Source organism: Eubalaena glacialis, chromosome 1, assembly GCF_028564815.1.
Source record: "Eubalaena glacialis isolate mEubGla1 chromosome 1, mEubGla1.1.hap2.+ XY, whole genome shotgun sequence".
NCBI lineage: Eukaryota > Metazoa > Chordata > Mammalia > Artiodactyla > Balaenidae > Eubalaena > Eubalaena glacialis.
This window is the reverse complement of record NC_083716.1, coordinates 7444332-7470093: the sequence shown is the minus strand read 5'-3', so window position 1 is coordinate 7470093 and position 25762 is coordinate 7444332. Positions and strand designations below refer to the sequence as shown.

General features: G+C 40.2%; 1 protein-coding gene across 1 annotated transcript; it reads left to right on the top strand.

The window, feature by feature from the left end:
• Positions 1–616: 616 nt before the first annotated feature.
• ABRAXAS2 (abraxas 2, BRISC complex subunit) lies at positions 617–25418 on the top strand. Its single transcript, XM_061192288.1, has 9 exons — positions 617–703; positions 5048–5138; positions 8953–8989; positions 11910–11976; positions 17987–18177; positions 19030–19149; positions 20062–20146; positions 21747–21861; positions 24680–25418. The coding sequence occupies exons 1-9, from the start codon at positions 632–634 to the stop codon at positions 25147–25149; spliced, it is 1248 nt and encodes a 415-aa protein (XP_061048271.1). The 5' UTR covers positions 617–631; the 3' UTR covers positions 25150–25418.
• The last annotated feature ends 344 nt before the right edge of the window (positions 25419–25762 follow it).

Here is a 25762-nt window from a genome sequence, read left to right as displayed (position 1 = left end):
GTTCCTTCCCTGAGGTTAGTTGTAGTTCATTTTCACTGTTATTTATGTTGATTTTATCTTCTTTCCATGATTTTTCATTAAATTTGTCTTCTCTTGTACCCAGAATCCAGTTGCTTCTTAACCTCCAGCGCTACCACCATCTCACTTCAAACCATTGTCATCCAGCGTCTGGATTATTGTGATAGCCTCCCTTCCCCGGCAATATATTTTGGACATTGCAGCCAGAGTGGTCATGTGAAAATTGAAATCACATCATGTTACTTCTAGGTCAAACCCAAAACCGTACAGTTGCCCGAATCAACTCCCTCTTTTATCCTTGAGCGTGGCAAATGCTGGCTTTTAATACTAAAAGTCTCGTTTGCAAAGAGCAAAAACAGTTTGGGGAACTACCAAGAGCTATACAGAAGAGGCAGTGTCTGGGATGCGCAGAGCGCGAGACCCACGGGGAGGATACAGTGTTTGGGTCGGTTCTGATCGCGTAAACCTGCACTTCTCAGCCCTCGCTCCCCGGCGCACAGAGCCCTTGGCCTCACCCGCCGAAGACTCCATTTCCCAGGATGCCAAGGGGCGGGGCCGACCGGAAGGCTCTGTGCCCTCCGCGGGGCATGATGGGGAGTTGGAGATTTCCATCATGGCGGCTTCCATTTCGGGCTACACCTTCAGCGCTGTGTGTTTCCACAGCGCCAACAGCAACGCCGACCACGTAGGTGCTGGGCCCCCCGCCGCGGCTGCTGGGGCCTCCAGCCTCGGTCTCAGGCCGACGCCTGCGGCCAACCTGGGATCACTTGCGGCTCGCCCCCCGGGCTGGCCCGATTAACTGATGACCCGGGAGGCTCCCGCCGCCAGCGAACTCCTGCTGCCCGGGGCTCCTTCGCCCCCGAGATGGGCCCCCTCGCTCGGTACCTTCCGCCGCCTGGCCGTCCCGGGACGGCAGTCTCCCCTTTGGCAGAGCTTTCCCGGCCGGCCACCGACAGTGTCAGGAGTCGCTTAGTGGAAACCGAGCGCCTGCCCCTCCCTGAGAGTCAGGCTTCTAGACTTGCGAGGGGAGTCTGGGGTCGGGAAGGAGCCGAGAGACCCGGCGTTAGTCTAGGAGCGCAGACACCCAGCCGCGCCCGCTGGTCTGACAGGTTGTTGTGGGCTGCGACGAGGGAAACCGTGGCTGTCACTATTCGTACTTGTTAGATACGATCGTGTTTTTCTTCTCCTCGATGGAAAATGGAGATGTAACCAGGAGTGTTAGGTGTAGGGTCTCCTTGCCTTGAAGTTGCATGTTCAGTTCCTTGGCGAAGATTCTAAGACCACGGAACTAGTCGCAGTGAAATAGGGAAGTGACAGGCCTACGTGTGAATGATCGGAAATGCATTTTTAATGTCACTGGCCTCTGGATGGAAATTCTATATGAAACTAGATGATTTTTATCTTTAAGTACTTGCCCACCAAATTGAGGGATTGTTTTAAGTGATTTTAGTAGTGAATTATTGAAGTTCATTAAATAAACGTAGTGGGGGGGGGCTGTTGTGGTTGTGTGGTCATCACAAAGCAAAATGATACACTGCAGAAGAAGGAACTGGACTTGGTTTCACATCTGCACTCCTTGCTTCCATTAATAAAAACTGATTTCATGGAGAGGTGGTTCCATTAGTAAATTGAATGGCATTAAATTATTGTGCCGTTCCTCGCTTCAGTTTGATAGTAGAGATGAAGGATAGGAGTATACACAACACGGGTTTTTCCAGAGGCAGCTCCTGTCTCTGGACACTAACGCCTTTGATATTGCAGACAGATATTTAATAATGTAATGCAGTTCCATGTATAGGTAGTTTGTGGCACTGCTAGTGTCCTGTGGAAGTATTAAATATGGTTTACAATAATGCTTCTTAACCTCTCTAGATCTTGGAGTGCCTAGTAATATCACAGTTTATGTATAAGGCAAAATTACTGTAAGAATAAGCAACCTGTTGAAAAGTGGATAGTTTTTTTACAAACTGCAGTGAGATGGCCATGTTACTTAGATTGTTATTAATTTATTTCAAGAGATATCTCTTTAATATCTGTGCTATGCCAGGCATGGTACTAGACTTCACAGAAATTTTCACCAGTGACAATGGTTTGCAACTTGTGTCTTCTACGAGGATACCTGCTTATATTAACCTTACCACAATTATATAAGTGGAATACTTTAAAGTAATTTCAATTTCGTATATTTTAAAGTTGAAGAACCAAGAATTTGTTTTTGTAGTATATTCTTGTTTTGCCCTGGCAAGAAATTAGTTTAAAACCACTCATTTCAGTAGAGTTGGAGTTAACAGACTTTTTCTGTAAAGGGCCAGACAGTAAATATTTTAGGCTTCATGAGCCATGTGGTCTCTGTAACAACTACTTAGCTCTGCTGTTGTAGGGAGAAAGGAGCCATAGACAATAAGTAAATTAGGATGACTGTTTCCAATAAAACTTTACTTATGGACACTGAGATTTGAATTTCGTATAATTTTCACACGTCATGAAATATTCCTATTTTCTATTTTTTTTCAACAATTTAAAAGTGTAGAAACTTATTCTAAGCTTGTAAGCCATACAGTAACAGGCGTTAGGCTGGATTTAGCCCACACAGTATAATTTGCCTACTATTATAAGGTAACAGTGGTTCAGATAATCCAGACCAGTAGATAAATAAGCATTCATGTTATACTTGGCTTTAGAATGTCTTGATGTCACTGTTGACTTTTTCAAACTGAGGCCTGTGGTAGGATTGCCAGATAAAATATAGGGCACCTAGTTAAATTTGAATTTCAGATAAATAGTAAATAATTTTTTAGTATAAGTATATCGCATTTATTACATAAAAATTATCCATTGTTTATCTGAAATTCAAATTTAACTGCATGTCCTGCATTTTTATTTGCTAGGAATCTGTAGATATGTTCTTAAAGTCTCAAGTTCTGTAGGAATTTTAAATTGTATTTTCCACTTTGATTAAAAAGTTTTTAACTTGTTACAAAGACAAAGCTTGTTTTTTGTAATAAGAAATCATAACTGAAAGACTTTCATAGGATAAAACAAGCTTCTTTAGTCCATGTTTTTCCAGATTAGTAGTCATGGATTCTAGCTCTGAGAGAGGTTTTTTTTTGAAAGGGGGGGGTCTGTATATTACTAAAGTTCGAGAGATGCCCTGTACGTGATGATTTGGGATTTTAGGACACTCCACTCACCTAATCCAATACAAAAGCTATGCTGAAAAGCATCTGTCTCTCCCTCCTCACCCCCACAGATTCCAACTGGGATTTTTTTTTTTTTTTAATATTTATTTATTTATTTTTGGCTGCGTTGGGTCTTAGTTGCAGCACTCGGGACTTTTTGTTGTGGCGCGCAGGCGTCTCTCTAGTTGTGGCATGCGGGTTTTCTCTCTCTAGTTGTGGCACGTGGTCTCCAGACCTTGTGGGCTCTGTAGTTGCAGCGTGAGCTCTCTAGTTGTGGTGCACGGGCTCAGTAGTTGCAGCACGCGGGCTTTGTTGCCCCGTGGCATGCGGGATCTTAGTTCCCTGACCAGGGATCAAACCCGCGTCCCCTGCATTGGAAGGTGTATTCTCAACCACTGGACCACCAGGGAAGTCCCCTGGGAATGTTTTTAAACTAGGAAACTTCTTTAATTGATTAGAAGGGTCAACCTAGAATGGAAAGGACATTGTTTCATCAAATGTATTCAAGCAGCATTTATTGAGCACCTCCTGTGTGCTGGGCACTGTACGAGGTGCTGAGATACATAGTGAACAAGCACAGAGTCCCTGCTCTCGTGGAGCTTATATTTTAGTAGGAGCAGGCATTTGTTAATACATATAAATATGAAATATGGCAGCTAGTGAGGAGACTAAGAAGAAAAAGGGTGCAGGGTAAAGGGAACAGTGTCTGGCAGACTCCGATTCTGTTCCACTAGCCAGGGAAGGCCTCTCGGCTAAGGCGCTATTTGAGTGAAGAGTGGAATGGAGGGAAGGAGTAAGCCATGTGGATGTCTGGGGGGGGAGTCTGGGACAGTCTATTAGTTCACCACTGACAGGGAAGTTATTTTGACATTAGAGTGTATGTTCTCCAGCTGTGCTTGTGCTGAACAGTGCAGCAAGTGCTCGAACAGTAGGTTACATGCTGAGTAATCCAGAATTGATGATGGTGGTATATGTTCTCCAGAGGTGTCAATAAATTTACCCTAGCATTTATTAAAGAAAAACTTTCATGTAATGTTAAATTTATTTGCTGGAATGCTCATTTCCCATGCCAGCCCATACAGGAGCAGTTAGGTTGTGCATTGTGTCAACTTCTTTATACTTTTATCATTAGCAATGTTTTTTTCTATGTTTTTTTTTTTTAATTTATTTTTGGCTGCGTTGGGTCTGCGTTGCTGCATGTGGGCTTTCTCTAGTTGCGGTGAGCGGGGTCTACTCTTCATTGCGGTGCGCGGGCTACTCATTGCGGTGGCTTCTCTTGTTGCGGAGCACGGGCTCTAGGCGCGCAGGCTTCAGTGGTTGTGGCGCACGGGCTTAGTTGCTCCGCGGCATGTGGGATCCTCCCGGACCAGGGCTCGAACCCGTGTCCCCTGCATGGGCAGGCGGATTCTTAACCACTGCGCCACCAGGAAAACCCCCATTAGCAATGTTTTTAAAACAATGAAATAAATTACATGCTGTTTCAAGAAAACAACCTTGGAATATTTCTGCTTCCTGAGCTTTTTTAACATTGGTTGTTACACTTAGTAGGATTTAGGTGATGAATTCACTCTCCTTATTTTCACTTCAAAAAAAACCGGGTTTTAGGGGAAGGGATTAAAATAATATTTCATCTTGTCAGGAAATCCTTTTTTCGAACAATCCAGTTAATAGCCAAATCTCAAATTGCTTTAGTCTTACTTGTTGATTTGTGGATTAGTAGTTTACATGGCAGACTTATTTGAATTATTGTTAAAGTTATTATAAAAAATAACAATGTCCTCGATTCCTCTTAATTCCAGTAAAAATCACTTTGATTTTTAGCTGCAGCTATTTTCTTCCATTGCTTTCAGGAAGGATTTTTGCTGGGAGAGGTAAGACAAGAGGAAACCTTTAGCATCAGCGACTCCCAAATCAGCAGCACAGAACTTCTGCAAGTCATTGGTGAGTGAGTTTATCACGGACCTTAGAAATACTCTTCTTGTATATATGCTGCTTGTTTTGTTCTTTGGCCCTTAACTGATTTTAACCTAATAGTAGATTAAAAGAGTACATAGAAAAGCACTAAAGTCACAATGCCAATTATTTGCACTAGTAAATGATGTGAAATGTTTTTATAAGTCAGTGTAAACTCACAGTGTGTAGCTATAAGTTCAGGTAGTCTGTGAAGCCATCCCTGACCCACTGACTGGTCTGACCTATGAATGGCTGTGTGGAATTACACGTGATAGTCTCTTCACAACCACAGTGAACCTCGAGTTTGCACCTCGGGCTGTGCCCATTGTCAGCATCACCTCACACTATAATGAAAGCACGTGTCGTGCTGGTCCTTCCTGGAGGGATCCGGCAAAGATGTTTACACTTGTTTACAGGAGATATTTGTTAAACCTACACAGCCTTCTGAGGAGTAAGCCAAACAGTCGATTTGGGGGCGATTGCTGGGGCAAACGAAGGAGTATTTGTAGGTTCACCCGCCCTCTTTGCATCAGTCTCCTTTCGATAAAGAAGGATCGTAGTCCTTCCAGCTGTACCTCGAGCACTTCACCGAGAAGCATATCCTGATACTCACAACACAGCAGGGGTCGTTTTATTCATTTATGCAGCCAACAATTATTGAAGAACGTCCGTGCGAGAGGCATTGTGCCGGGCAATGAGAGGAATGTCCAATGCATCCCTGCCTTCCAGGGCTGTGGGGAGGATAAGACGAGTGTACAGAAATACCAGAGAGTGCAGGACGAGTGCTGTCAGGAAGGAACAAAGAAAATCTCATGAGTTGGCAGAAAAAAAAAAACCACTGCTAGTGGGTTAAATCAGGAAAGACACCATACGGGAGGTAAACTTAGGGGATCCCCTAAATTCAGGGGATCCCAGTGCAGGGAGTGCATGAAACTTACAGGGAGCCTGGCCTGTTTCTGTGTGACTAAAATACAGCCTGTGTGAAGGTGAGTGGTTTGTGGTTTGAAATACTGCTGGGAGGTTAGGTTATGTTGAGGCCAAATCATCACCTTCAGCCTGTTCTCCTAGCCTTCTAGTATCTGGGCTGGGAGGCCAGCTGAGGACTGAGGCGCTTGGGGTTGGAGGGAAGGAGGCAGCTGTTTCCTCAAGAACCAGACTGAAGCCCACTCCCCACAATGCTGACTTGCCGAAAAAATACTTGACGTACTGCTGCATGGCTATTCTTTCACTGACGTTTTATTTTTGTGTTTCGTTTTGCTTACCTCTTTAAAATCCTAAAATAGAGAATTTGGTTTCATTGGCCATCTGTGCAATTACTCATTGTTTGCACTTGGGTTTTCAAAACTAATGTGGTATATGAAGGTTTGCCAGATAGACCTGACAGAAAACCGTGCAAGAAAGAGCTCTCTTGCCTGGCATGACCACAAAAGTAGCATTTCTGATGAATGTTCTGGCTGTTTATTTATCTTTAAAGAAATAGAATGGTAAAGTAACTAAAATTCTCCAGCGTAGTGTACTGTATCTTTGATTCACACACCTTCCGGTTCTTGCAGTAAATACCGGTTTCCATGGTGCTGTAGACGTGGAGAAGCACCAACAGAGAGTCACAGTTAATACAGTGCCATGACAACCCTCTTTTGCTGTATAATGTTTAATTTATTAGCTACATTCAATTCATTGTTTGAAATAGTCACGGATCTCATGAACAGAGTATTTGCTAGTATTATCTTAAATGTATTGTTATCGTTGTAATATTTTTCTTTTAAAAATAAATACATATTAGAAAATGTAAACCAAGGACTCTGGAAAACCTGGATTGAAAGGCAAAACATTAGGTAATGTGCCATGAGAAGTATTCCATACCACTAGTGTGAAGAAATTTTCTGGCATAGTTTAACCACCAGAATAAGCTATTTTAAATAAAATTAATTGACCAGATTTCTTATTTGTTGAAATGTCTGAATCCACACACAGACACCTTTCCTTGACTCTACACAACAAGGAGGACTTTGTATGGAATATCACATTTTGAACACTTGTTTTGAATACATATTCATTTTTGAAGCTGTGCTCACTCACTTGAAGCGGAGTCGTCCGCTCTTAGTGCTGGGAGTGGTCAGGAGGAGACAGCAACAGAGAGCTCCCGTAGTTAATAAGGTGATGCAGCAGCGGTTACTGGAAAGAACGGAAGGGGGAAGGAGAGGAGCAGTTCAGCTCACCCACCAGCCGGAGAAGCAGAGACAGGAAGCTAAGCAAGCACAGCAGTACGTCCTGGTGGGGATTTTTACAGAAATGCAGGCAGAGACGCCATGCATACGTGAAGAGGGGTCCACCACATGGATGAGCTCTGGAGGCTTCAGAGACTCTAGAAACCCAGGCGAGGCTGCCCTGCTTCCCCCTGCTTCCAGAAGTCTACCTATCAGCTATCGTGCCCGCCACCTTCATTCCAGTCTGCACCTTATTGTGTTTGAGAGCATCACCTTGTTTTCTCCACGGAGTGCTTAGTTAGGTATTGCAAAATCTTGTAAGAGAAAGCCTTAACTTCCTTTAGAAAATACCACATGATATCTAGAGCATATCTTCAACATGCTTCTAATCCACGTTGCAAATCATGAAAGAAGTCTGCTGGGGTGGATTGATGACAGGAATGTATATTCAGAGTTCAGAATTTACTCCAGGGATTTTCTTGAACAAAATATTCTTTCCTTTAAGGTAGAAGAGGTTTTTTTTTTTTTTCTTTTCCCTGAACTCTAGTTGACATTTTTACTACAGACATTCCATATTCTAATTACTTTACTAACAGTATCTCTGAAATAACTTGTGGTGGTATACCGTGTCATTTTTGGGGATAAAAGAAGGAAATATTTCCAGATGAGGTTTTCTTATTTGCATCACTATGTCGACAGTTATACTAGGCAAATGAGCTTTTCATTCCTGTGGAAGTACTGGCATCTCTGTCTGTGTTTTGGCAGCACTCACATCAGTACAGAAGCTGATGGGCATAGCCTGGTGTCCTTCAAGGTTGTGGTTTCATTTTAATTGAGTTAAAATTGCAGACTGGAACTCTGGCTCTGGCTTTATAAGCAGCAGGTGATGATTCCCTGTCCAGGAGAATGTTGTTAATAGAATTGAGTGGTTAATTAGTCCCATGGTCTTATAAAGCAACCTAGACCCTAAGCCCCCTGATGAGCTTGAAGAAATTGTTCACTCTGATTAATCACAGCAATCTTTTAAGAAGCCGTTTGGATCTGCCTTATAAATGACTGTTTCCCTTGGTACTGAAAATCTTTGAAAGGGTTAATATACTTTCAGAGTTTCCACCCTTCCCCTTCAAAACACCTGGCCCAGTTGTCCTGAGTTGTTAGTAGGTTACTGATAGTAGGGTGGTAAGGCCTTCCTTTCCCCAAGCTGTCCTCAACAGATCTTACCCACCTTGATCAAATGCTTCCAGGCATTGATTCCTTTTTCCTCTTAGGCTTTGTTTAAATAGGTAAGATTGAATAAGGGCACACAATAGCTGCCTGTTCCTGAATAAAAGCTTTCAGATGTGTGCTCATCACACCTGGACAAATGGACCCAGAACTTTCATTTGCCAGTTTACTTTGTCCCGAGAATGTGTGCCTGGGTTTCAGTGTTAAAAAGACATACTGCCTTCACTAGTGTACACACTATTTGGGAGAGGAAAACTGTCTTTTTATTGACTGAGATTTTGGTTAAAAATTTTTTTAAAATCCTGAACTGTTTTATAGTTGTCTGTATCTTACATGATTAACTGAGATGTATTTCCTCTTTCTAATTACAGAAATCCATAACCATCAGCCTTGTTCAAAACTTTTTAGGTAAGCCACATCCTTCTTTGTAGCTTTTTGTCCTTATTAAAAGATTAATTGATTGAAAACTAGTGAATTTAGACCTGTATGTGATTATGGCTGTAAAGTTATAACTGAGGGCATCCAAATTCACTTATTTTTTGAGTGCCAGATGTGTGTGTGGCACTGTGTTAAGTTAGGAAGTGGGGAAGGGAGACAGTATAAATCCCGGCCTCAGTGGTTTAGAATGGAAGCCTTTATGCCAGCCCCTCTAGCAAGGGCTCTTCAACCATAGAGAAGGAAGTTAACCAAGGATCGCATATAGATAAAATAATTGGTGTTTTTAAGAGGGATAAAAAGTGTTCAGTGTTCAACTTTAAAATGTAAGGAGAGGGAACATAAAACTTACTTTTTTGTGTTTAATATACACCAGTTGAATATTATTACCAACTAAAGGACAGAAAGAGAAAAAAGCAGGAGGAGAGATGTTCAGAGGGAGAAAGCAAAGGACAGAGAGACTTATGGAAGGCAAAGGTGAGGGAGAAGGTGGCCAGCATCTCCCACATCCCAGACTTCTGTTCCGCAAACCGCAGTCCAGGCCTCTGTCTGCTTTCTCAGCCCCAAACCCTTCCACCTGATGGCAGGTATGATGAGCTCCACTCTGTGTTTCTTAAAACTCCCTGAGGCCCTATTCTACTTTGCCAAGAGCCAGGCCAATACTTCCCTTGCATTGCCGCTCACACTAGTCCGATTCAGCGTTCTTGGTCAGCACTTCCTTCTTTCACACCTGCCCACCCCTTGTGCCTGGCTGTTCCTGCTGTGTGCTTTCCCCCTGACCCCGCTCCCATTCTCAGCTGGCCCAAACACCCAGCCCCCTTGCACCCAGGAACCCACGGGGACTTGCACCATGTTCACCACCCACCTCACCCCACCCCTCCCGCGCACACTTGCCCGTTATTTCAGAGGATTGTTACCTGTGAACTAAGCCTCAAAGTAGCTGAGAACCTCATCTCTCAGATTTACACATAACTGAAAGAGGAGCAGGAAGCAAGACAAGGAACCAGCAGTTCATTTGAAAAGAATCTCAGAGCAAATGAAATGATTCAGGCCCTGGTCCACACACAGCCTCTGTCTGGGTCAGAATGGGTCCTGTTTGGCCCTGACCATCTAAAGCTTTGCTAGGTGTGCCCTGCCCTGCCCTTCTGAGGATTTCCTTAAACCACTGTCAGCAAAGTAGTATCAGAACGTAGACTCATAGACTCATAATTTAAATCATAGACTCATAATTCTTAGAACTGAAAGAAATCTTAGAAATCATCTGTCTACTCCAAAATCTTTATTTTGCAAAAAGGAAATGGAGGCCAGGTAGGTTAAAGTGACTTGCCCAAGATCATACAGTGAGAAGCAGAACGGAGCTGGGGCTGGTATCTCCTGACTCCCAGTTCAGTGTTTTTACTATAACTTGAACTCCTTCCTGCATTATAAGGCCTGGGCTTATGGTGGTAGGAGGAGGGGAGGAGGGTGGCATTCCTAAAACCATGACCAGGGGTAGAAAAACCCACACATCATTATGCCTGGACTGCTCATCATGGGATTCAGGTCAGATTGGTCTCGTTTAAGGGTGAGTGCATTCAGTTTGAAGCTGGCCAGACCTCGCTTCAAATCCCAGCTCTTCCATCTACCAGTTCTGTGATTTGGGGCAAGTCATTTAACCTCAGTATCTTTATCTACAAAAATGGGAATAAAACATGTTGACTGGGACTTCCCTGGTGGCGCAGTGGTTGAGAGTCTGCCTGCCAATGCAGGGGACACGGGTTCAATCCCTGGTCCGGGAAGATCCCACATGCCGCGGAGCAACTAAGCCCGTGTGCCACACCTACTGAGCCTGCGCTCTAGAGCCCGCAGCCACAACTACTGAGCCCGCGTGCCACAACTACGGAAGCCCACGTGCCTAAAGCCCGTGCTCCACAACAAGAGAAGCCACCGCAAGGAGAAGCCCACGCACCACAACAAAGAGTAGCCCCCGTTTGCCACAACTAGAGAAAGCCCGCGCACAGCAACGAAGACCCAACGCAGCCAAAAATAATAAATTAATTAATTAATTAATTAATGTTTTAAAAAAAACAAAAAACATGTTGACTTGTTGGGCTGAACTAGTACTTATCTCCCAGCATTGAGGCAAGAATGAAATGAATTAACACGAGGAAGCATGCAGCTGAGTGTCTTAATTAAGGATTCAGCAAATACTCATTTCCTTTCTTCATTTCTCAGAAAATGAGCTGCTGTGTTCTTTTTTTTCCCATAGGTAATTGATACTTAGAAACAAGGAAAAGATGTCACAGCCATTTGAAACCACACATTTTATAATTACTTGCTATCAGCTCCTCCCACTTATGGAAGTAATACCCTTTGAATGTAGCAGTCTCTTTTTTTTTTTTTTTTTAAACTTTGGGTTTATTTATTTATTTATGGCTGTGTTGGGTCTTCGTTTCTGTGCGAGGGCTTTCTCTAGTTGCGGCAAGTGGGGGCCACTCTTCATCGCGGTGCGCGGGCCTCTCATTATCGCGGCCTCTCTTGTTGCAAAGCACAGGCTCCAGACGCGCAGGCTCAGTAATTGTGGCTCACGGGCCTAGTTGCTCTGCGGCATGTGGGATCTTCCCAGACCAGGGCTCGAACCCGTGTCCCCTTGCATTGGCAGGCAGACTCTCAACCACTGCGCCACCAGGGAAGCCCCTGTAGCAGTCTCTTGAGTAGTCTTTGCAAAAGATACCTCATATCAGTAAAGCATTTAGATTGTTTTCTCTTTATATACCTATTGCAGACAAGCAATTGTATCTTTATTACCAACTTTTAGGGTTAAATGACCCATAGACACATGTTACTAAGCATATTCGTGTCAAAATACTATGTGATTTTAATAAAATATTTTTTCTCTTAAAAAAAAAAACAGTTTTTATGACTATGCAAGCAAAGTTAATGAAGAGAGCTTGGACAGGATTCTTAAAGATCAGAGAAAGGTATGTTCTATTTGTCACCCAGTCTGATTTGGAAATCAATCCTTATCACCCAAACTTAAAACCAGAAATGAATGTAAAATGAAACAATGAGATTTGATGTTAATATATAAGAATTCTGTTGAGTAGATTTTAAAGGTAAATTGCAAATGTGACACGATGTTTACAGTATATCAATAGAACAAAATTTGGATATTTAGAGTGATTCCATTAAGCAAAAGTCAGAAGAAAAAATAGAACATGAAATATAATCGAGAAAGTTGACAACAGTTGAGTTGATTCTGGGTGGTTCTATCTTCCTATTATGTAATTTAAAAAATAATTTTGCCAACATTTAATACACATTAATTTTATAATGAGGGAAAATATTTTTTAAAAATACAAATTGCAGTCAAACATCTTTAGATATGTTACTCCTTCAAGTTCAATTAACAGTGAACATAGATGTTTTTCCAAAAGGTCATGTGTTTATTATTTCTGTCAGCATATGCATATGATGTTCTGAATGTGTATGCATGGTAAGCAAGTCTGAACAGAATTGAAAATGAACCAAAGCTTTATTGCTGCAGCACTGTCTGATGGTCTCATTTAGAATTTACTGTACCATGTATGGGGTTTACTTTTTTACCTTGGTATATTAATTCCAGAAAAATAGATTGGTCACTAAACCATCACTTGAGGGAAAAAAGTACCAATGAAAGTTTTCAACTTATCAAACAGAAAACAAAATGCCTTTGTTTAGAAGCATGTATTATTTTTTTTTAAAAAAAAGCTTTAAAAAGATTACCTGTGCATAAAAATAATCAGTGTGGGATTCCTAAGGTGTCTGAAGAAGGGCATCAGAAATAACAGTGCAGTAAGAGTAGATCAACAGCCTTTCCAATGTACGGACTCTCTCAGTACCACTGTCGGATGTACAGGCAGAAAGAAAAGCAGGTAAGATCACAGGAAAAATGGGAAGTGTGGGGGATAGGTCTGAAAAAAGGGCAGTGGTTTTGAGGGTGATAACAAACTCAGGAAGTGCTCGGTGTTAGCAGAGAGTCTAACACAGTCACCTGCCCAAGCGGGAAAGTGGGTTAGAGCAGCCACAGGCATCACGGTCCAGCTCCCCCATTTTCAGTGACTTGCCTGAAGCATACACTCTGGGATCTCCTAGCAGTCCATATTCATCCCCCAGCCACCACCTTACTTCCTCATTCCATTTATTTTCGTATTTTAGATAATGAAGCTTTATTATACTTTCTAAAACTAAAATTTATTCCCTGAAAATTCCTATCGAAGCGCAGTTGCCTAGAGCGCTCACTTTATATTAAATTACCAGGAAATTTTTTTTAATAGATGAAAAAAATTTAAACTGAAAAAATTGAATAAAGAATATGAACAGGAAATTCACAAAAGAAAAAAAGAAATCCACAAATGTCCAAGAAGTAAATGGAAAGATGTTCATTCTCAATTAGGAAATGCAGATTGAAACAGGTAATACTGGTTTTTTGTCCATCCGATTGGCAAAATTATAAAAGGATTGCTAATATCCAGTGTTGGCAAGGTTGTGGGAAATGGGGAAGCTGTAGTTGGTGGGAATGTAAGTTGATACAGACATTTAGGGGGAGAGTTTTGCAATAACAGAATTTTAAATATGGAGTTCCACCTCTAGGAATCTGGCCCGAGTAAACAAAAGCATCTAGGCACAAAAGTATGAAAAGCTGGCGTTACTGAACACTTCAACTCTGTGCCAGGCAGCATTCTAAGCACTTTGCAGGTACTGACACATTTAATCCTTGTAACAGCGCTGTGAGGCTGCTATCACCCCCATTTTATAGTTGAGGCAACTAAAGATAAGTAACTTGCTTAAGGTTGCGAGCAGGAAATGTTGGCGCCAAGGTTTAAACGCAGCAGTCTGGCCTTTTAATCCAGCATACGAAGATGTTTGTTGTATCTTTGCTTAATAGTGAGAATTTTGAAAGCAATCTAAGTGTCCACCAGGAGGAATGGTTAAGTAAATTATGTTGGTACCTCCATGCTATGGGATGTGAAGCAGCCATTAAAAAGAATGAGGGAGGTTCTCATGAATGACATAGAAAGATCTCGAAGTTAAATGAAATAAGTTGAGCCTATTTTTTATGAAAACAAAAGTTTGAATGTTTAAACATACAGAAAAAGATCTGGAAGGAAGCCAACCAAACCTAAAAGTGGTTACTTTGAGAAAGGGAGCAGAGATGCTGCTGAGGAAGGGAGACTTTATGTGATAAGGTTTTTTTAATTGTATTTTACATTGAAAATAAATTGAAAAAAAGAAAGGAGCTCTACCATGTAGTTTTTTCAGTAGCAAATAGGGACACATTTCCAAATTAATTTGGGGATTTTAAAATTGGATTTGCTAATTTACTATGCTGTTTTGTATTTTGGTTGTGTATTAAAATATAATCATGTTGTATTTTAAAATAAATGAATGAATGAATGAATGGATTTGCTGTTTTGAGACACAGAAGACCAATCATAGGTTGTTAACCGGAGTTAACTTCGCTTTTCTTTTGCAATTAAAGACAGGAATTTGTTGCTTCAATTTACTTGGAAATTATGTTTTATTTTCCATGGAATTTGTTAAAGGCAGGGACCGTATTTTATGTTCATTGTATTTCCTATGGCACCTTATACATAATATAAACTCTTTAAGGATTTTTTTCAAAAATCCAAATTTCTAGCCCCAAAACAAAGATGATACATAATATTTAGACTGAAAATCTTTATAGTTGACTCTAGTTTGGTTTTTTTTTTCCTCCAGAAATGGTACAAAGTTATATCTTCACCTCAAAAGGGTTACAGTAGTACTTACAAAGGTACATTTAAAAGTTAGGCTTAAAAATACATATGTACTTTAAACAGTATCTGACATACAAAAAATATTTTTAATTAATATCGACTCTTCAAGAAAGTGCTGATGGAACTGTTTCAAAAACTGACTCTTTGCGAGGCAGGCTTCAAACCTAATGTTTAATTGAAAAACCCTGGGAGTTCCCTGGTGATCCAGTGGTTGGGACTCTGTGCTCTCACTGCCGAGGGCCCTGAAGGCCCGGCCGGGTGCAGTCCCTGGTTGGGGAACTAAAATCCCACAAGTTGTGCAGGGAGGCCAAATAAAAAAAGAAAGAAAGGAAGAAAAATCCTAAGAATTGGACGCAAGTTCAGTAAGCTGAACTCATATAAAATAAGTACATAATAATTTTAAAAGTTCCCTAATGGGTCCTAAAATTACCCATTAGAAAACACAAGCTAATAAAGATTTTTGTCACAATAGCAATTAATGTATAAAATACATAGAAATATGTTTACTAAAAAAATCTGTGCCTCTAAATATAGAAACTCCACAACATTGCTAAAACATTAAAAAAAAAAAAAAAAAAAGGTTCGGTTTAAGATAAAGGCTAATGTTTTTGGTACGAAAAATCCCCCAATAGGTGCAGCAAGGTTGCATTGGTGCGCTCAGTTACTGCTCTAGCGGAATCCATATTGTGTTTGCAAAGTTTCGACCAGCCTCAGGTTTTGGGCTCAGGCCAAAAAAGCAAGTGAGAGGAGGATTTCTGCCTTCTTGAAAGCACCTGCTCCGAAATAGATAATGATAAACATAACTGTCGTCTTAATATCATCATAAGGCCAAAAAGAACAGAACTTAAAGATGACAAATGTGCCCAGTATTGGAGATAATTGCTTTGGATCCAGAAGATGTAAGTGAATGTCTAGCACAGAGAGTAGAGTCTTTGTGAAACACTGTCTGAAACTTTAGCAGAGATCAGATTTTAGTGAAAGATATTCATAATTTTTTATCATGGCCCAAACATAGTGTGCTCTTCCACATCAGTGACCTTGTTTCTCAATAGCGTTGCAACCAGCTTGTTAGCTCTAAAAAGTAGAACTGTAGACGTCGCCAGTGTGAATTATTTTGGCCTGTCATCTTTCATTGATCAGGATGAAGGGGGTTATCTTTTTAGCAAATATCAAATGAATAAGTTGATATCCAAAATAAATTTATAAGTCTTCCCGCTTCTCTGAAAATACAAATGGAATAAAACAATTACAGTCAGTATAAGTGAAAAGCGTTAGTACCCATCCAGTAGCCACTTGCAAGATTCTTTAGTCAGCGAGTATTTCATGAGAAGAATCCATGTGCTGAGCACTGCTTAGGCCTCTGCAGGAATGCAGGGGTGTGTGAGATGCACCCAAGTCCTGCAGAGGATCTAATCCTACATTAAATACAGAGTGCCGAGACTCAGAGTGAAATGTGCCATGTTCTTTGGCGTTAGTAGCTCTAGCCAGTTGATAATTTTTCTTGCCCACTTTTTTTTTTTTTAAGGAAAACTACTTTTCACTCTTTTATGAGCAACATTGTGTGAATAATGTGGAATTTTAAAGTTAGTGTAGTACAGTGGAAAAAGACAGGCAGAGAGGTTCCAGATCTTGGCTGTCACTCATTAGCTCTGTGACTTTGGACAAAACATCTCTTTTATAAGATTTGCACTGTCAGAAGTGTTTGGGTTTTCTTTATATTTAAAGAATATCAGAATTAATTGCTTTAATATAATTGGAATTATGCTTTATTTTCAGTAGTACTCCTTAAGGGCAGGAACTGTTTCTTTGCTGCCTGTAGTTCCTTGCATGTGATATGAACTCAGTGCAGAAAACTTTACTCACCTCCCAGGGTTGTTGTGATACTTAGTGAAAATATTTGTAACATAGCTAGCTGGAGGTCTGGCACGCGGGCTCAGTAAAGGTTGGTTGACTTCCTTCGTTTGTGAAAGTGCCAAAACATAATCTAAATTTACTGTTAGTTTTAATATGACACTAACAATTTTAAATTACTTTGATTTCTCAAAACAGGATTTTCACTCAAAGAGTTTGTTTTTTAAAAAGAAGCTTATGACAGGGAGATCAGCTCGGTGCTTTGTGACCACCTAGAGGGGTGGGATGGGGAGGGTGGGAGGGAGGGAGATGCAAGAGGGAAGAGATATGGGAACATATGTATATGTATAACTGATTCACTTTGTTATAAAGCAGAAACTAACACACCATTGTAAAGCAATTATACTTCAATAAAGATGTTTTAAAAAAAAAAGAAGCTTATGAAGATTATTCTTCTTATAAAGAATTTACTTAATTGTCTCTACAACAGAGATTTTCAAACTGTAGTATGTACAAGAAAAAACTTAAGAACTTATCTTAAATTCAGGTTTCTGGCTCTACCCTTAGAGGTTGTGGTTCTTCAGGTTTGGGTGGGGCCCAGGAGCATTTTAAGGAGCTGCCAGAGGTCTCTTAGGCCATCTGTCTCCCAGATGTCCAGCAGATCACATTATGAAAAATATTCTTCCAAAGAGCCTGTAAGTTTAATTCACTTACCAATTTAAGTTACGGTATAGTCAGAACTGACAAAGCTAAACTTTTTAAATTATTGTATTGAGGTATAATTGCCATGTAATAAACTGTATATATTTAGAGCATATACTTTGATAAGTTTTGATATATGTATACATGCATGAAACCATTATCAAAATAAGATAATGAACATACCTATCACTGCAAAAGTCTCCTCATGCCCTTTTCTGATCCCTCCTTCTCACCCCTCCCAGGTCACCCACTGATCTGCTTTATGTCACTATAGATTACTTTTTATTTTCTAGAATTTTATATGAAATAGAATCCTATAGCATATGCTATTATTATTATTATTATTATTTTGGGTCTGGCTTCTTTCACTCAGCATAATTATTTTGGAATTCATCTGTGTTGTATTTGTTGGTAGTTTGTTCCTTTTTGTTACTGAGTAGGATTCCAGTGTGTGGATACACCACAGTTTATTTATCCATTCACCTGTTGATGGACAATTAGGTTGTTTTCAGTTTTGAGCTATTGCACATAAATCTGCTATGAACATTTGTGTACAAGCGTTTGTGTGGATGCATTCAGAATTAAATTTGTAAGATTTCATGCAACTTTTAATACTTTTTTTCTTCTGTTTTTGTTGCAGAAAGTTATTGGGTGGTACAGATTCCGGCGAAACACACAGCAGCAGATGTCGTACAGAGAGCAGGTTATTCATAAGCAGCTCACCCGCATCCTTGGGGTGCCTGACCTCGTCTTCCTTCTCTTCAGCTTCATCTCCACTGCCAACAATTCCACTCATGCTTTAGAATACGTTCTCTTTAGACCAAATCGAAGGTAAATAAAGCGTTCCCACCAGCCTCGCATAAATAGGAAAGATGTTGATACAAGTAATTGAGATTTATGACTTTGAAAATATGCATTTTATAGCATCTTTAAAGAAAAGTGTTTATAACTCTCCTTTAGCTAGTTTTCTCTGTGGTTAGAGAAGGTATTTTCCTGTCAGTTAGTTATATAAATTAAAATTGTTTTTGACTCATGAAGCATTAGCAAGACATTAATTATGCATCAATTCTTATAGGAATAAACAGCTGGAAATCATCATTTGCTTCTCCATAATCCATTATATAGAAATACAGTTTTATTGCACTGTAAGTCTGATTGTAATTTTAAAACATAGATTTCAAAGACAAAATTGTAAAATTGATCCACCTACTGGTTAATGAGGGTTCTGCATTGTGAACTTGCTAAAGCAAAGAAAGAAAAAAAAATCATATCATGGTGTCTGTCTGTAAACAACAGAAAGGGTTCCCTCCAGAATTTCACTTGTAGTAGAATAAATTAAATCAATATCAGTGAAAATAATTATTAATTGTTAAATAGCCATTTGCAAGATTTCATTAATTAATCAGTAGGTTCTTGAGCACTTAAAACCTCCTCAGCACTCTGTCAGTTGCTGCAGAGATGCAAAAGATGTATAAGACATCACCTCTGCCCTTGAGGAGTTTACAGTTGAGTTTCTACTTTAAGGGAAGGGGAAAAATTGCTAACTCATATAACCCTAGGTTGTCTGTGGAAGTAGTGCAGAGACTCAGGAAGTCTGTGCAGAGACTCAGGCTCCTATTGGCAGGACCCATTCTTCAAGTAGAGCAGTGCTTTCAACATGATCTCTCTCAATCTTCCCTGCAGGTATAATCAAAGGCTATCCCTTGCTATTCCCAATCTAGGCAACACTAGTCAGCAAGAGTATAAAGTGTCTTCAGTGCCAAATACTTCTCAGAGTTATGCCAAAGTTATTAAAGAACATGGGTAAGTCGAAAGGTAAAATGAATGTTTTTTCCTTTCTTTTGTTAACAATATGTTTATGGGGACTTCCCTGGAGGTCCAGTGGTAAAGAATCCGCCTTCCAATGCAGGGAACACGGGTTCGATCCCTGGTTGGGGAACTAAGATTCCACATGCCGCAGGGCAACTAAGCCCGCGCGCCACAACTGCTGAGCCCGCGTGCTGCAAACTACAGAGCCCAGGCGCTCTGGAGCCTGCGTGCCACAACTAGAGAGAAGCCCACGCACCGCAACAAAGAGCCCGTGCATTACAATGAAGAGTCTGCAGTGAAAGATCCCACATGCCACAACGAAGATCCCTGGTGCCACAGCGAACATCCCTGGTGCTGCAACAAAGACCCGATGCAGCTAACTAAATAAATAAATAAATAAAAATTAAAAAACAAAAAACAAAAACCCAATATGTTTATGGAGAAGTGTGACATCATTTGATATGGTTAACATTGAAAACTCCAGTAAGGTAATTCTCTAGAACACCACTACTGTATATCAAATTCTTATGCTTATTGAAAAGGTAGTTTACTTTTATCAATATTTATTTTTTTAATCATTTGCCACGATTTTTTTTTGCAACTGATACAAAAGTTTGGATAGAGTATGTGTATTTCCGAGGTTCTGAAAGCTAACTGTGGTCACTGAAAAATATATAGCGTGATCTAGGAAAAAATAACACTATTATTTTTCAGTTGTCTTGGTAACACGGATTCTCTTTTCTTTCTCTTCTGTAATTCTAGGGGTATGGGCATTATTGCTGAAACATTGTCACTGTGGACTTGTAGCATTTAAGTTATAGATAAAGGTAGAAATGATGGGAAAGTGCCTTCTAGTTCACGGCAGTTCTAATCACTTGGTGAATCTTTTTTCTGTTTGTCTTCTAGTACTGACTTTTTTGACAAGGATGGAGTAATGAAAGACATCAGGGCGATTTATCAGGTTTATAATGCACTTCAGGAGAAAGTGCAGGTAACTGATTTATTTACTATATTCATCTTATTTATATTGCCCAAATCTTTTAATTCTACTTTAATTTTTAATAATCTCCCAACTGACAAATGAATTGTGGTCCAAAAATCAGAATGTGCTCTCCCAAAGTGATACAAGATGTATGGAGTAGTTGCTCATGTCAGTCTACGAAAGCTGGTCTCACTCATTATGTGCCTTCAGTGGAAACTCTGAAGTACAGAATTAATATCACTCTTTTAAATACTCATGACCTCTTTAATGACAGCTTTTTTCCTGGGGAAATGTATTCGGAATTTAAAGAAGTATTGCTAAGAACACAGCTGTCCCATCGCTTGTACTGTACGTTGAGACTCACCCAAAGGCACCCGTAACTCAGGGCAGCTCTGCTTCCTAATTCTAGTTCACTCCCTCTGCCCGCAGCTGCCTCCACTGAGTGGGAAGATGCAGTGGAGCCTGTTCATTCCTAGGCAATCATGCAGCAAATATTTATGGAAACATCTCCTACAAGCCAGATCCTGAGCTAGGTGCTAACAGTACTTTCCCACGTTCTTTTCATCATCCCCAAAGTGTTCTTAGGAGTAATTTGTTCTAAAACCCTAAGAACAAAAGAGCCTTTGAGGACAAGGAGAGTGGTAGGGCTGAAGAAGGTGTGTCCCGGGCCTGGAGAAAGCCTAGCTTTGAGGAGGAAGGCCCCGAGGAATAGAGAGAGGAATGAAGGCAGCTGCTGAAAAAGAGGAAAGCAGACTGAGTTCAGCCTGGGGCAAAGAAGAACGCATGCAACGGGCAGTTTCCAGTGTCAGTTCTCCAAATTCGGGTCACGGTTACCCATAGCAGCACAGGGAACTTAATACAGCCTCACTCACTGGTGACCGGCCCACTTTCAGGCAGTTTCTGGTATTTCTGCTATGGAAGGAACATGCGGTGAAAAACAGCTTTTTGTCCTGAATTCATGACCATGCTCTTTTCAGACTGTCAGCACTGTCTAAAGGACTTCAAAATGGCTGTATACATTTCATTGACTATTGATTAAGGCCTGCCCTGCAAACACGAGTATCATGTCCAGTGCCCTGATAGGAGTGGTTACATTACATTGATATGGTCTCAAGTAGTCACCTTTTATTAAATCTTGACTTTGAAACTTATTTTCTTTTTCAACTTTCCCTAATTATAAATAGTTTCTGTTAAATAAATCTATGTGTCATCTGATATTTGATTGTTGATTATAAATAAGGGTTGAAAGTATCGCATTCCTGTCTTTTGTTCATCCTTGTATGCCAGACTGGTATCAGAAATTCCCTTTTCATATCAATAAAGATAAGTAAGCAAGGGAAAAGATGAACTCTTTCCCTTCTTACCCTTCTTTTTCAAGAATGTATAAGCTAAATAGCATAATCATCTTAACATAATTAAGAAAGCAGTTCAGTGAATAACAACAGTATTGGTCTCTGGGACCTTCATGATTTTGTTCTACCTTAGGTGTCTGCTTTTTAACTTGATAAAGTGTCTGGACTCTTCCCAGGGTTATAATCGTTGCTGTCTTTACGAAATGCCTCGTGCTTGGATTTGAAACTAATTGTTCTTGTTGTCATTTTTCCCTCAGGCAGTGTGTGCAGACGTAGAAAAAAGTGAGCGAATTGTTGAATCTTGTCAGGCAGAAGTGAACAAATTAAGAAGACAAATCACTCAGAGGAAGAATGAAAAGGAACAAGAAAGAAGTGAGCTTCCTATTAATTTTACCATTCAGTATCAGGGAAATGTCTGGTTTTAAACATCAAATTACATAATAAATTACATGCATCCTTCTACACTCATCAAGCTCCAAGTTAGGCTGCTTGGAAGAGGGCATTCACTTGTCTTTAGACTTTTCCAGAAGGGAAGTACTGTTGTTCATGGTGTCCCTCTCAAGTCTCTGAAACTGGAAGAAAAAGAAGACCAAAGGTAGAAAGGCTGAAGCAAGTTAGAATAAATCCTGAGAAGTGATATGATCTATGTACAGTGGATGTGATGTTTCTTACTAAGTTAACCCTGACATGCCTTGCACATAGGGACTGTGTCCTGTGTTCACTGGAACCTCATAAAAGAGCTACCTAAAATTCTTTTGACTTTACATTTGCTTCATGGGCAGGGTCTCAACAAAGACTTTAAATGTCTGGTTTTTGATAGCAGTGGATGACTGGATACCATTAAGCTAAGGAACCAGCTGGTTGAATGAGAATTAGGCCCAAGAATCTATTATATTAATTCCAGCATGCTAACAAACATATTTCCTAGAATGCCACCAGATTTTTTTTTAATTTATTTTTTTATTGAAGTATAGTTGATTTGTAATGTAGTGTTAGTTTCAGGTATACAACAAAATGATTCAGTTATATATATATATATATATTCTTTTTCAGATTCTTTTTTTTTTTTTTTTTTTTAATTTTTATTTATTTATGGCTGTGTTGGGTCTTCGTTTCTGTGCGAGGGCTTTCTCCAGTTGTGGCAAGCGGGGACCACTCTTCATCGCGGTGCGCGGGCCTCTCACTATCGCGGCCTCTCGTGTTGCGGAGCACAGGCTCCAGACGCGCAGGCTCCGTAATTGTGGCTCACGGGCCCAGTTGCTCCGCGGCATGTGGGATCTTCCCAGACCAGGGCTCGAACCTGTGTCCCCTGCATTGGCAGGCAGATTCTCAACCACTGCGCCACCAGGGAAGCCCCTCAGATTCTTTTCTGTTATAGGTTTTATTACAAGACGTTGAATATAGTTCACTGTGCTATACAGTAGGACCTTGTTGTTTATCTATCTTGTATGTAGTAACGTGTATCTGTTAATCCTAAACTCCTAGTTTATCCCCCCACCCACCCTTTTCCCCTTTGGTAACCACAAGTTTGCTTTCTATGACTGTGAGTCTATTTCTGTTTTGTAAATAAGTTCATTTGTATCATTTTTTTAGATTCCACGTATAAGTGATAACATGATATTTGTCTCTCTTTGTCTGACTTACTTCACTTAGCATGATAATCTCTAGACCAATCCATGTTGCTGCAAATGGCATTATTTCATTCTTTTCTATGAATGCCACCAGATTTAACATTTGTGAGTAAAATCTATAAAATGTATGGCAAATAATATCAAGTGTAAAAGAGATAAGGGTATAACTAGCCTTTTCTAATTTAATAAGAATATTTGTAAACAAATTAAAATATAATTTATATTTCCAGATAAATGATGTCTGATTCATTTCTACTGTTACATTATTCTAGAAGTAATCAGAAATGCAAACAGGGATTTCTGCACAAGAGTGTTAATCACAACTTTATAATTCCAAAATCTTGGAAACAACCTGTTACAGTAATTGAATAAACAACAGTAGAATAGTTGAATACATTTTGGTATATCTATATAATGGAATATTGTACAGCCATTGAAGCAAATTTTTAATGACATAAGATAATATATAATCTTATATGAAAACGCTAGGATATAAAACAGTATAAACATATTATCTCAGCTCTATTTAAAATACATGTATACAGGGACTTCCCTGGCGGTCCAGTGGTTAAGACTTTGTGCTTCCACTGCAGGGGGTGCAGGTTCGATCCCTGGTGAGGAAACTAAGATCCCACATGCGGCAAACAAACAAATAAATGGATAAACAAACAGACATGTACACACAAACACACAAAGCTGGATAATAAAACCAGAATTCAGAAAAGTTGGGGTGCCTGACACCTAAAGTTTCTGTCTTTTAACCCCAAATCTTGTGCTATTTTCACCAAAATTTTAACAGTGTTATCTGGATGATAGAATTGTGGGTGATTTTTTGTTGTTCTTTTCTAAATTTTGTACGAATCATTTTTATAATATTTTTTAAATGTACTTAAAAACAATTTAAAGGCCATAGGCTCATAGATGTAGGGCTGTTTCAGTTTTACCACCATAAAAATGCAGTAGAATTATGGTCTATTACGTAGAAAACTGGGCACCTAACCCAGGGCTTTGAACTTTTAAGGAGAAAGAGATGTTTAAGAGTATTGTGACAAGTTGTTTTCAAGAAGTATTTTTTTTGATGTGAGGCCTGTTAAGGAAAAATTCACGTTCAGATGACTGCCGAGGATGGTGAGGACTGTTGATTTTATCCTCTGTCCCCACAGTCTCTGAGCACAGTAAGCAACAGGTGAGGGAAACAGCACCAGGTCTGGAGTTAAGGGACCTGTGTTATGAGTATCAGGGCCCCACTTCTAGCTGTTCTCTTAGTGAAGTCACTTAACCTTTCAGAGCTCCGGTTCTTTGCCTGTATAATGGAAACAATAACATTAGTGATGACAGTAGTACTTCAGAGAGCTGTTTGGAAGCTTAAATGACTTAATGTATAGAAAACTCTTTTGTAAATTGTGAAATACTATGCAAATGTAAAATAATTCATAGTAATAATAAATTTCACTTCTTTGTTGCTATTTTCCAGAACAATCAGGTTGAACGTTTAACGTATTGAAATGCAAAGCTGTGAAAATACAGAGTGTTACAGTTTTCTTCCCCTTTTCATCCAGGATTGCAACAGGCAATGATAAGCAGACAGATGTCATCTGAAAGTCTGGACCCCACGTTCAGCCCTCGGATGCCCTATCCTGGGTTTGCAGCTGAAGGTAGAAGTGCACTTGGAGACACAGAGGCCTCGGATCCTCCTCCCCCTTATTCTGATATTCACCCAAATAATCAAGAAAGTACTCTGAGCCATTCTCGCATGGAAACTAGCGTCTTTATGCCTCGACCTCAAGCCGTGGGCTCCTCCAATTATGCCTCCACTAGTGCTGGACTGAAATATCCTGGAAGTGGGGCAGATCCTCCTCCTCCCCAAGGAGCAGCTGGAGACAGTGCTGAGGAATCAGACGACAGTGATTATGAAAACTTGATTGACCCTACAGAGCACTCTAATAGCGAATACTCACATTCGAGGGATTCTCGACCCATGATGCATCCCGACGGGGGCTCCAGGAACACTCAGACCTCCCCAATTTAACTAAACAAAAGAAACTCTCCACTTAGCAGTGTTAATTGCTTATTGAGAGAGTTTTTTGAGGACTTAATCTGGGGAGAGAACTTCTTTCTCAGACCCCTGGACTCCCCAGGGCAAGCGCTTTTGGGCACAGAACTTGTAAGAGCCTCACGTCCACGGGTCCTCGCCTGCAGACTCAGTGTGCAGGTTTCACGACAGAACCATTAAGATAATCAAATTGTCCTAATTCTGGTGCGATTCATGGATGTACTGGTAAATATAGGCAAAGAGAAACTTAGCAACGTAGTTTCTGTTCTTTAAAATAAATTGGAAATTAGAGACTAAGCACAATTAGTCTATAAATGTTCTATAAATCAAAACCTTACCTCTTGCACTATCATGCCTTGAAATTTACTTTTTCAAAGGGAAACTAGTTTAGCAGCAGCCTTCAAAGAACCTTCTTTCTATGATGAGCCAAATTCATCTCTGCCAGAAAAGAAATTTTGATAATTCCAAGAAGCCTGATTGGAACAAATCAGATGTGTACCTTCTTTTGTCTGCATGACTTTGTGAGATCAAAAGAGAGGGCTTTGTTTCAACTTTTTTCTACTAGCCTGATGTGTATTGTCACTTAAAA

Coding starts and splice junctions, on each gene's coding strand:
- ABRAXAS2 (XM_061192288.1), top strand. CDS start 632: ATGGCGGCTTCCATTTCGGGCTACACCTTCAGCGCTGTGTGTTTCCAC. Junction 5,139..8,952: donor AGAACTTCTGCAAGTCATTG/GTGAGTGAGTTT, acceptor TTCTAATTACAG/AAATCCATAACCATCAGCCT. Junction 11,977..17,986: donor TTCTTAAAGATCAGAGAAAG/GTATGTTCTATT, acceptor TTTTTGTTGCAG/AAAGTTATTGGGTGGTACAG.